The sequence below is a fragment of the Tachysurus vachellii genome, chromosome 4 (assembly GCF_030014155.1).
Source record: "Tachysurus vachellii isolate PV-2020 chromosome 4, HZAU_Pvac_v1, whole genome shotgun sequence".
In the NCBI taxonomy this organism is placed as follows: Eukaryota; Metazoa; Chordata; class Actinopteri; order Siluriformes; family Bagridae; genus Tachysurus; species Tachysurus vachellii.
This window is the reverse complement of record NC_083463.1, coordinates 27,568,663-27,581,545: the sequence shown is the minus strand read 5'-3', so window position 1 is coordinate 27,581,545 and position 12,883 is coordinate 27,568,663. Positions and strand designations below refer to the sequence as shown.

Genomic DNA, 12,883 nt, shown 5'->3' with positions numbered 1-12,883 from the left:
TTGATCACTGAACATCTAGCAGAACCATAAAGTCTGCAGCAGGGTATATAAGCAGGAGGAATTAGAAATACAAATACCCAGGATAGTGGGTAGTGCTAAATATATATTACAGGGTGTTTTTGGAACATTATCTTCAGCGTATTCAAATGGAGAATAATGTAGGGTTAGAGGACACGTCTCAATCATAACTGTAATGTTTCCTATTTATGTTAGATCACACTTCTGATTAGCCGGTGACTGTTAAATATGACGAAGTTTTGGTCTACGATCAAATTACAGACTACTATTCATGACATACCTAAAGTTCAACTGAAATTCTACACTGTGTTAGTTTTTAATAGAACTACTCTCAGTGTACTGTTTAGGTTTTAACCTATTGAGTTTAAATCCTTAATAGTATAATAGTATAACTTAATAGTTATATACTATATTAGTTAAAAACTAATATAGTTTTACTAATTAACTAATATATATTAGTTAATTGACAATTAAAAGCCAATTAAAAAAAAGCCTTAATAATTTAATATGGAAATACACCTGTTATTACTGTGATTTAAAAAGTTATTGTAATATAAACTTTAATGTTCGAATAAAAACACCTGGACAACGTGACATTTGTTATATTCTCTACGTTTTTATGCAAATTTGGAAACCCATAATACTTTGTGGCTATCACTTCCTGGGACTAATCTTCTAAAGACATGTTTTCTTGTGCCACCTTCCCCCCTGCACTGAACATCAAAAATGATTCCTGTACATTATTAAACTTTTAAGCCACCACAAAATACGATTAGCAACATTAAAAACGATGAGCGGAGTCGTAATTAATCTGAAAAGCTGTCTCACACACACACACACATACAGGCACAGACTAATAACCCCCATAACTAACACACACACACACACACACACACACGCATCAGTAACTTTGAACAGAAAATCAGGTTTGTCTTTAACGGTTATGATGATACTCGCCCACTACGGATCTGGTGTCGGAATTAAAGTTTACTCTGCTTATTTTCTTCAAATTGGCCCTTTTAAGTCTATCCCGTTAACGGGCTGGAACAGCAGGATGAATGGCTTCTTTCTGTGACTGTAAGAGCGTTAGGAAGCATGTCCAACTTCAAAGCCAGTCTTAACGCCACAGTTTAATTGTATATTTGCCTGCTGCTGGCTCCAAAGCCATCTGATTCTGCTGACAACTGAGCTCAGTTCTGCCTTCTTTTTCTTGGTTTCTTTCATCTCTCTCTCTCTCTCTCTCTCTCTCTCTCTCTTTCTCTCACTTCATATTTTCATCTGTCTCTAGTTTACACTCTCCTATTTGTTTCATATTGTTTGTACTAGTTGGCTGAAAAAGGGATCTAATGAATATAGCTGCTTTGTTTTTCTAGATTTCTTCTGTAATATTTAGGTCAAGCATACAAAGGTACCAGACTGTGTCCACTCAGTAGGTTTAGAATTATTCTACAGAAGATGAACAGGAACCGCTAATGTTCAAGTAACCGTTCTAGCATGTCGTTCTACCAACAAAAACAAAAGACCTGATGACTTTCTCCTTGAGGAAAACTTACACGCAATTACAAAGAGCTGACACTGGAGACTCCCTCCATAAATGTTACACCACCTAACAGAAAATGTTTATGGGATGTGGGATGTTTTGTTTTAAGAAATTCAAAATTTATGATATATTCTGAAAGGTTTGGCATGATGATGATGATGATGATGATGATGATGATGATGACGCAATTTGAGATGCTAACATCCCGTATCTGGTTATTTATTGGAGATGACATGAGGACATCTGCATATGATTTAAATCATACATAGTTATACTTCTCTATATGGTTTTATTCTTTTTTTTTTTTTTTTTTTGGAAGAAGAGCTGTGTTGTTGGTTTTTTTTTCATTGTTGCCCTGCAGATTTTTCTCCATCTGACTGCAGATGAAGGGATAAGCACTTCAAAGCCCTGCACCAGCAGTTTAACCCCCAGGCTGAAAGTACAAGTGGACAATACACTAATTGAGGGAGGCGACTGATCACAGGCTCTGTTCAAAGCAGGATGCTCGTCCTTCCCCCAGACGCAGGCCTACTTAACTTTATTAGCTTTCATGCTCCTGTCCGAGCTGCAATCTCGCGTGCCTTTGAACTCGCTACTATTTCGTCCTGCACTTCTGCTAACGCCGTGTTTAAATCAACACGAAACCTAAGACTTGTTTATTCTCCTGCTCCTTGTGCTGGTGTGTGTTACCATCGAAAAGAACGTTCTCGCTTCGAGTCAACCAGTGGCATTTTTGGTTTTCCAGGAATTTCAGGTCAGTTAATAACAAGAGAAGTTGTTAATGGTGTCTTTTTCACTTGAAGTGATGCAAATACTAAATACTAAAATAAAGTAGGTGAAAATGACATGTGACCCAGGAGACACTTTCCCAAAATGAAATGGCTTTCACACCTTTAAAGAAAAGATCAGATACATAGATAGATAGATAGATAGATAGATAGATAGATAGATAGATGGATGGATGGATGGATGGATGGATGGATGGATGGATGGATGGATGGATGCCTGACGAACTTCAAGCATCCAGTAGCTTCAATCCATTTGTTGGAATAGAATTGAATAGACTAATCTTTTTTGTCATTGCACAAAGTACAGAGATACAATACATATAGTATATAATGTATACAATAAAAGATTTTTTTTTTTAGAGACAGCAGTGTATGCAGACATGGTGGCTTTTGCACTCCTCAATTATAACATGAAAGCTGGTCATGCATGAGTCAAGTATTTTCCTAGACATTAGAAAGGTGATATTGTGTGTTTTGTTCCTTCCATCTTGTTTAGTGTTATGTCTGGGTAATGGGTAATGTCTGGCTGAACATTTTAGCCTTGACACTCAACAAACTTTAAAAAGGCAAAGGGAACAACACAAAAAGACAGGAATGACTCGAAGTCTGAACTCAAATAAGCCCAAATTGTAGTCTAGGGATGAGGTATATAATGCTATATATATATATATATATATATATATATATATATATATATATATATATATATATATATATATATATATATATATATATATATACTACAAGTGGGGAAAGTGGTAGCTTAGTGGTTAAGGTGTTGGTCTACTGACTAAAAGGTCATGAATTCAAATCCCAGGGCCACCAAGCTGCCACTGCTGGGCCCCTAAATGAGATAAATGTGTCACTCTGGATAATGTCGTCTGCAAAATGCCCTAAATGTAAGCTACTCTAGCTATTCTAGATATAATACTACCTACACATCATTCTAAGTTAGTTGGCAAAACTAGCAGAAAAGCAGTAGCACTGTATATTCGGTCAGTATGATGTACTTATGCATGGATTGTGATATTGAGATGATATCATCATATTGCTAACCCGATTTGAAAAGATTTTCCAGAAGATACATTGATCTTTAGCAAATGAAAGCCAAATTTGTCTAATATTATTTACTATTAGATTATGATCAAATGAAATATATAAGATTTGTAACCTATTTTAGGACCTTTCTTTCATTTCTAGCTGGAAATAGTCTTGTTTCATTGGCAGAGTGTTTCGTTTCGTGCTGAGGATTCTCGATTCTGATTAGTCAGGAGATGGTGATTCATTTTCCGATTGTACTTCACGCTATTCACTTTATATCCACTATTTATTGGAAAACTATTCTTAATCATTTATTGTTTTCCTGCAACAACATACCCTGTGTTTTATTCCTTCCTGCTCTGTTAACAGAACCAGACAGTTCTCAGTAAAGTGTCCTGGATTTTAACATAAATAAAAATTTATTCAGCCAAATGGTGTTTTCAGTATGGAGAATGATGGATAATATATCATTTGCCTACAACTGCTCTCATACACTCAGGGAAAGAAAATGTTGCTGAACAATTTCTTTAATTGCCTCCTGGATCGCCATCAGTGACATTTTATTTGTTCTACTGCACAAGACTCAAATTAGCCTCTCGGTAACCTTGTTTTATGGCCTCTCCTTAGTGGCTTCTCTCACCTCCTGTCCCAGGCTTTTTAAACATTTGGGGTTCCCCTGTGAAAATGGCCGAGGACACTACAAAGGGGTCGGGGAGAGGTCAACTTCAGAGAAAAAAGGGCTGTACTGCAATGCTCTCTCCTTTGCACCATGGCCATGAAATGGCCAACAGGTGCACGGGCATGGGTTAGGAACACATTTTCCTCATAGCCAGCTCACTGAACTGAGACAGACTGGTGTGTGGGTTAAGATTTAGTGGACTATCTGAGGTGTAAAAGTCATTTCTTTATGTATTCCCTATGTACTATAGAAAGGTTTCAACTTGAACTGAAACATTTTGTGTGCAATTTTGTGGCTAAAGACAAGCTATAGCTCATCTATCAAGCTATCTATGTGCAAATTTAAGTATTTAAATGTATCTTGGTCTTTAGAGTTTGTGTTGAACATCAAAGGAACAATATACGCTTTGAAGTAGCATGGGGTAGAATCTCTCTCTCTCTCTCTCTCTCTCTCTCTCTCTCTCTCAGCAGTGATATTGGGGGAAGCTGTCTGCATTACAGCCTTGATTCTTTGGACACAATGTTTTTTTTTTTGGGACTATCATTTTAAAATTAACCTCATGTTCTGCTTATTTCCACTTTTTTTTACATTGAACATCAGAAAATAGAACCTATTTAAAATGATCCAGATTTACTATTTTGTTTAACTTTTCACTTTTTCTGTTTAAAATAATGCACATATATATATATATATATATATATATATATATATATATATATATATATATATATATATATATATATATATTATATATATATATATATGTGGATATACAGGATTGTGGCAGAAAGTCAAAAGAATTTGGACAAGGTGATAACAAGGTAGTTATAGTAAGATGGGGTTATGATTAAGGTTATGAATGTTATCCCCAGAACTAAACATAACTTTGGTCTTCATAAGTTTTCAAACAGTAGTGCAATTTCTATGAATTTGGAAGTTGATTTTTCTGACTTTATTGCTTCCAGCAAAGTTCCTCAGGCAACTAAAGTAATCTCTATAGCAGGTCTTTGATAATCCTATAAAACACTATACACCTTAAAAAATCTTGCCACCCACATTATGTGCCTCTATCTAACAACTTAACAAACCAGGCATTAAGTGTTATAGGGTGATCCACTTCCATGCTATAATTTTATGGCCAGTATTGGCTAATAAAAGTGTGAAATTATAAGACACGTTTGTTCCGGGACCTGAGTGGGAGGTGTGACATTCTTTGAAGTACTCTTAGTTAAAGCTTCATACCACAGCTTGTTTTAAAAATAGCCTGAAGCAGGTCAGATACTGCTAAATACTTCAAAACCAGAGAGGTGGTGAAAGAAAAACAGGAATGTGCATTTAATATCTGGAGACTTTATTAGTCTTCTCAAGGTTCATTAAGTATAACAAAGAAATAGACATAAAGGTAATAAATTTTTTTATCAAAATTTTGTTTTGTTTTGTTTTTTAAAGATTTATTGCAGGGTAATAATATAAATAATATTAAAAACTATTATATTTGTATAGTTCAATATATTCGATATTATATTATATTATATTATATTATATTATATTATATTATATTATATTATATTATATTATATTATTCACATCATACATGCAAATATTTCTTTTATCGTATTACATCAAAATATAGCGCCACCTGTTGGCAAACTCTTTCATTCACTAGAATGAGTAGGGGGCCCAAATAAATCTATACCCTCTATCAATAGGCTTATGGTCTCATGCTTGGATAATATGGACCAGCTCATAGCTTTAGGTACACTTTTATCCTATGCAACACGATGGAGAAAAATGACAGTAGAATTAGAAAATATTTAAAGCACGGATAAGACCAGACTAGAGACCAGACTAAATATTTTTAATAGACTTTTGAACTCAAACTAATACAAATATTCACTTCAGTAAGGCCAGCCCCAATACCTGAATAAGCATTCATCATTCTCAATACTGTTATCATCCACACAAATCTTTTTGATTGTTGCTTCCCCCTAGACATATTTGCTGGCGCGCACCACATCAAAGTTTGTTGCGTAAATTGCCTAAATCTTTATTGGGTAGTTTTTGTAACCACGCTTGCTTAATATAGCCTTTTTTTAATCATTGGCCTGGAAATCTTTTGTATCTATATTGCAATGCTGTGTTAGAAATAAATTGGAAGAAAAACACAGACCTGGCAACCCTTGTTTCGTTTTGACGTTGAGAGTAGGAGGAGGGGTGTGCGTGTGTGTGTGTGTGTGTGTGTGTGGTTGTGTGTATGTGTGTGTGTTTGTGTGTGTGCGTGTAGTACTACCCTTTGATATTCTGATACCTCCTCTGCTCAGAGAGAGGAGGATCCACAGCATGCTTTACTTCAGACCAGTTGCTGAATGGAACACAAGCGAAGCCGCAGCGTCTTTCTTTCTCTCTCTGTCTCAATGAGAACACACTCGCATCAGTCCATTATTTTGCACGGATTTACACCAGAGGAACATTTTCCTGGATTATACCGAATTAGATATCAAATCTGGATTACCGGATCACATAAATTGAAGGCTGAAACCCAGGACTGCGTTGTGTTTCGAGCTCAAACTCCGCACGTTTCTTCACTTTTTATTTACAGTGTGCTGAAAATATGGTACGAACGTACAACGCATCTTTTTTTAGTTGCTATGACAACTGCTTTGCATGCCCTTGCTTTAGATATAGTTTGCTGCTTTGTGACCTTAATGGTAACGATTGTTGAGTCGCATTGATTTGGATGTATGATTTCTAAGCTGTTTATGCCTTGCGTTAGGTATCATGTTCGCTCGTGCCAATAGCGCATGGAGAAAACGTTTTGGGTTTGTTTATAAACGCTTATAGCAACACGTTAAGGTTGGGGCTGTGTAGTAAAACCAATTGAGCTCCTTGAGTACTATCACCTCTTGTGCTAATACCACCGTTTCTAAGAAACCTGGCAAAGCATCAAAGTTCAAAAGTTTTTAGAGATGCACTTGGGAGTTTATATCTGGAGGATACACTGTATGGCTATATTTCCTATTTGGATTGATATGAATAACAATGTGGACAAGATGTTAAGGAATACAGATGTAGGTGATCTAATATAACAAACCAAAAACAAGCAACACTTTCTAAAATCTAAGGAGACACTTTATATCTCTGACCATGAAGCATTGGTCTCTTGTATGATTTCTGCATGAGTATTGGAGTATAATTTACATTTAGTTTCTTTTTTAAGGGGCTTTAGAATCTGTCTCAAAAGATTTCCTACAAATTGCAAAGTATTATTGGTTCTGTATCAGTGAACACGTTCAGTGCGTTAGGCTTTATAACAGAACGATAGAACTATCACATCTATGGGATGGTGGTTTAATAGAGAGATATAAAGAGGATTTGTCTCATTCTGTTGATTCCAAATTTGGAGAAATGATCAATACATATCTTTCAACATCGCCGTTTCGCTCGAGGCTTTTTTTTAGCCTTGCGGATGTCAACGAATGACAGATAAAAAGTTTTCTTGTGCGCTAATGGATCAATCATGTCAAGCATTTGTATGTTCGTTGGCTAAGATTTGCTCATGAAACTGATGTATTTTAATAAATGCTAAACATTGTTCATGCCTCCGAGGAGGTCGTTTCTATATTTCTGAAGAGAACTCGATGTATTTGTGTTACAGAGAGACTCATCACTCCTTGGCTTCGTTCGCTCCTGAGAAGTGATCCAAGGCGCGTGGAGAGGAAACGGAGCCATGAGTCGCGCGCTCACTGAGCCCGTGACCACCAGCTTCCGGGAAGACGCGCCCCGTCCACCGGTACCGGGAGAAGAGGGTGAAGAGGACGCGCCGTCTTCGTTGTCGTTGCGTCGTGATCCGTCCGCGTATATGAAAATCAAGAACGCGGTGAAAACGCCGCGCGCGCCGCGTAGAGATGAGGATGGCCTGGGTGAGCCGGAAGGGAGCGCGTCCCCAGACTCGCCGCTCGCACGGTGGACCAAGTCCCTGCGCTCACTGCTGGCCGACCAGGACGGCGCGCACCTGTTCCGGACTTTCCTGGAGCGCGAGCGTTGCGAGGATGCGCTTGACTTTTGGTTTGCCTGCAACGGCTTTCGGCAGATGGACCTGCAGGACGCTAAGACGCGCCGAGTGGCGCGAGCAATATACAAGCGCTATGTGGAGGGTCGCGGCGTGGTGGCCGAGCACCTGCGAGCGGCGACGCGCGCGTGCATTCGAGAGAGTGTCAAGAAGCAGCGGATCGAACTGCGCATGTTCGACCAGGCCCAGACTGAGATTGAGGGCGGCCTGGAGGACAGCGCCTACCGCGCCTTTCTCACCTCGGACATCTACCTGGACTACGTGCGCTCCGGCGGCGAGAACGCGGCGTGCGCCGGCCACGCCCACGCGCATGGCGGCCTGGCGAGCCTCGAGCTCGTGTGCGGCTACCTGCCGCCGCTAATCGAGGACAAGGAGTGGAGCTGCGGCGAGCTAAAGGCCAAAGCGCTGGCAGCTGTGGTCGGGCTTTCTGCTGAGACGCTGCGCGCCACCATGACGCTGCGCACGGCAGACTGCAGGTAAAAGAAACGTTTGTTACATGACCATAATACCTTAATGCATGTCATAACCTATTATATTATATTATATTATAAAGTAAGCTGTAAGAAGAAGCACTAGTAAAGATTTGTTTTGGAACAGTAGATCAGATCAGATCAGATCATCAGAGAGGTTTTCTCGGGTCATAGAAATGATCAGAGATACAAGTCCTGAAGCACCTTTATTCTAACACAAATCCATCCATCCTGCTTACTACTAGACACTTTAATGGCTGCTGTTAAAAGAATTGTTTTATGATTAATTGTTATATATGTCAAGTGATCAGAGTTCTGCATTCCAGAGCTCTTGATTAATAAACGACCCTATGTGCTATATGGTCTGATCTGAAAGACCATATTTATCACACAGCAAGGATGAAAACATCTTTATTATGATGTTGTCTTTGATAACTTACTCCTGCTTGACAATGTAATACCTGCATAATAGCTGCAGCCATCTGGTGGCCTGTTTTGTCATTTTATGTGATGAAATGATATGAATGGCATGAAGGCGCTAGGTGTTGAATCCTTTCTAATGACTTTGTTAGTATGAAACATTAAGCGGCAATGCCAGCCCAATTGCTTTAATTGTTTAGCAGGTTATTAGCCCAGAAAGTTTCCAGAAGTCATAATGGTTCGACTTGTATGGGGATAGAAAACAAGTGGCAAGACATCTAAGATTAATACAAACACACAAAAGTCCATCTGCTTCAACTTACCACTTACCAAGACAATTATATATCCTGTCCTGGAGGAAAAAAAAACATAATGGATATGAAATTAAAAGAATGATCAGAGAACGTGTGGCAAAGCGTCATTATGATTAAGACACAAGTCCATCTGCTTTGACTTAGCACTACAAGACAATTCAATGATCCGCCCCGGACGACTTAAAAACCTTCGTGGATGTTAAATTATGACGCTCTTGAATGCAGCCATCTGGTGGTCTGCTTTGTGCTTTTTGAAGTCAAACTTATGCGGTTTTGAATCCAAACCCGATACTCAGCACTCTTTTACTGTGGTGTGTATGTATGTACACTAATGTTTAGGGACAGACTGTCGCTCCACACTCATTAGTTATGCAGCTGAACTGCTTTAAATTGGTGTGTTTGTGTGTCTGAATGTGTGTCTGTGTCTGGTTTTCTCTCTCTTTCTCTTTTACATCTCCTCTTCTCTCTCTCTCTCTTTCTCTCTCTCTCTCTCTCACACACACACACACATACACACACACACACACACACACACACACACACACACACTTGAGCTGCAGAAGGAAGATATTTTAGTTTTGGTCCAAGATGAAAGATAAGAAGTTTTCAAGGAAGCCTTTGTGTTCTGTTCCACAGACATTTCCAAACGCAGCTGCGCCGCACTGACACCAAGCTCCGTGTTAAAAAAAAAAAAAGAAAGAAAAAAAGAAAGAACTCTGGTTTTTCTGCATGATTTTCAATCAAAGCCTGGTTTTAATAGCACACTGACCGAGCTGGTCTTAGTACATCCACACAATAAAGCACAAGACATCTGGAAACAATTACATTGCAATGCACTTGAAGTTTTTTCCCCCGGTCCTTTGTTGTGTCTTAAAGACAGATCACTGGAGTAAACAGAACGCGGCTGCTCTTTTTCTGGATTTTAAAAAGTGGGCAGATGAAAAGAGCTTAAGCAAGAAGCATGACCAAATGGTTCCAAACTCTGTGTCTGTGTGTATGTGGCTGCCAGCACATAGACAAAGTGTGTGTGTGTGTGTGTGTCAGTGGAGACAAAGTGTCCTGCCGCTGCTGTTATGAGGAGGATGGGGGTGTCACTGACATAAGGGCATCTCTGATTCTTCCTGCTGGTGTTTTCAAGGAGAAAGCGAGAAAGAGAGAGAGACTGGGATATGGGGTGTTGGGGTACATCCCTCCTCTTTCCCCACGGCCTGCGCCAACTCTGTGTGTGATGGAGTTTTTATCTGACACATGTGGAACTAATTTCAAACACCCCCACCCCACCCCCTCCTCTAAAGAGGCTCCTTCTCCCTTAGAATTCTGTATCTCACTGTTTTTTGGCTGGTCTTACTTCTGCCTTTTATCTCTTTCTGAAATCTCTCTGATAGAGACTATGCAAGAGAGAGAGAGAGAAGAGAGAGACCAGCTGAGTGTGTGCACAGTAGAGTAGGAGGTCAAGCTTCGGCTTATGGCTTTAGTCATGCTGTGCCGCTCTCTTTCTCTTTCTTTTCCCTATTTCTCTCTCTTTATCTCCTCTTTTCACAAATGACCCCGTGTAGTAGGCATAGTTGCTCTCTCTCTCCCTATCTCTCGCTTTCTCTCCCTCTCTCTCTCTCCCTCTCTCTATCTCTCTCTCTCTCTCTCTCCCTCTCTCTCTCTCTCTCTCCTCCCCACCCTCCCCACTTTTTGCCAGGGACGCAGGAATGCAGCACAGCAGGAGAGAAGAGAAAGACAAAAAAGTAGACAGAGAGAAAGAGAGAGACACAGAGAGAGAATGAGGGAGGGTTGGAAAGAGGAGGGCGAGAAAGAGAAAGCAAAGCGGTGGAGTAGAACAGTGCGGGAAACTTTTTGATCCAAACCAAACAGAGAGATGGGGGTGTAGACAGCAGAAGTAAGGGAAGTGGTTGTTGGTTGTTGACATACTGAATGAGAGAGATATAGAGAGAGGAACTCAAATGTGCAATAAATCCATCCGAAGGAGGGACGTCAGCAATAAAGGAAGTGATGTAACAGTAAGAAGTGTATGTTGTAAGGATTGACATGATGGTAAAAAGTGAGAATCGTTCATCGAAATATTAAGTGAGCTTGTTACTGTAACTAACCCTAGATGACCTTTGTCTAATTGTGTCATTTGTAAGGAATAAAACATGAGTCATGTTGCAGAGAAACCAGGAAGTCCTGAAGAATTAGCAGTTTTGGGAAACTTAGTAACTGTTTATAAGCAACGACACTGGAGACTACTTCAACTTTATCGTTGTTAAATAGCAACACTATTTTTGTGTGTGTGTGTGGTTTCTGCAATATGACCCCCTGTGATGTAGCTGTTGCTATAGAAATAGAATATACACATTTTTTTCACATACACATTACAGCACTGTGAAACTCTTTCTTCACATATGCCAACTTTTAAGTCAGAATAGAGGGTCAGACATGATACAACACCCCTGGAGTCGTGAGGGTTTAGGGCCTTGCTCAAGGGCCCAACAGTGGCAGCTTGGCGATGCTGGGGCTTGAATCCTGATACTCTGTTCAACAACCCTTTATCGCTTGAGCCACAACTGCGCATGACAGCTCAAGCTCTAGAAATGATAATGATTTAAGATTTAAAAATGCAATATCATCATAACATACATCACTACCATGAATGTCAGGTCACCTTAAAATAGTTCACTTAAAAGTTTGTCTGTACTTTGCCATTTTGAATAAATGTATTGGCACTGCGTTTACATTAATGGTTGTCTGTCTGTTAAGACTGTACAAAGATTTTATGCAACTTTGCTATGCAACTTTACTATCCTGAGTGTATACTAACTACCTGGTTTATTTTTTTTTAGGGCTCAGAAACGAGGAGACCCGGCCAGTCCGTATTTCGTGAACTCTGGTCACGTGGTAGCTCCAGCCAGCAGCGCTAATGACAGCGAGGTGTCCAGCGACGCCACCACTGATGACTCCATGTCCATGACTGACAGCAGTGTGTGAGTGCTACGTTTCCATCAAATCTTTGTCTGGTTTACAGAAGAACAGGCTTCCATTTGTGTAAAGAAAAAAAGCACTAAAGCAGTTACAAAAGCTGTTTTGACAGTGTAACAGCCGTACTATGATTAGAGGAAGACTGGCAAGAAACATGAATTAAAAGGATATTAGTGGACACGTGGAGTGTTATTGATGACCAACAGAGCTTTTGCATAGGCACTTTCAAGAATTTCCAGGTCTGGTGGCCACGAATCAGCAAATACTGTATCTCATGACATAGCATGAGGGTTAAAAACATCTCCTGCAGCACCTCTATTGTCATGCCAAATGATTATGGTACAAAAGTTAGCATAAAAGATTAGAATATCACAAGCTTAGTTGTGTAGAGTTAACAGTAATGCTGATACAGCAAAGTCTGAAAACCCTTACAGCTTAAGTTTGGAAACCCTCATCACACCAGGGAATCATTAGTCCTGCTGGACTTCCTGCTGTTGTTTGGTGTAGATCAGATCTGGATAGCCACACAAAATAAGGTTAAAAGTGCTCTAATTTGGATTTTAGGATATCTCTCAAA

The 12,883-nt window shown here is 39.5% G+C and overlaps 1 protein-coding gene across 2 annotated transcripts in view; it reads left to right on the top strand.

Annotated features, from left to right (window-relative positions):
• The window catches only part of LOC132844846 (axin-2-like), a 54,106-nt gene that overhangs the window by 29,834 nt on the left and 11,389 nt on the right, over positions 1–12,883 (top strand). Inside the window, exons 1-3 of one of the 2 annotated variants that reach the window (XM_060868679.1) lie at positions 6,406–6,680; positions 7,722–8,611; positions 12,171–12,311. In XM_060868679.1, the coding sequence (XP_060724662.1) occupies positions 7,794–8,611; positions 12,171–12,311 (959 nt within the window). In that variant the 5' untranslated portion in view covers positions 6,406–6,680; positions 7,722–7,793. Of the gene's footprint in view, positions 1–6,405; positions 6,681–7,721; positions 8,612–12,170; positions 12,312–12,883 lie in introns of those variants that run through there. The other variant, XM_060868680.1, reaches the window with a different exon arrangement.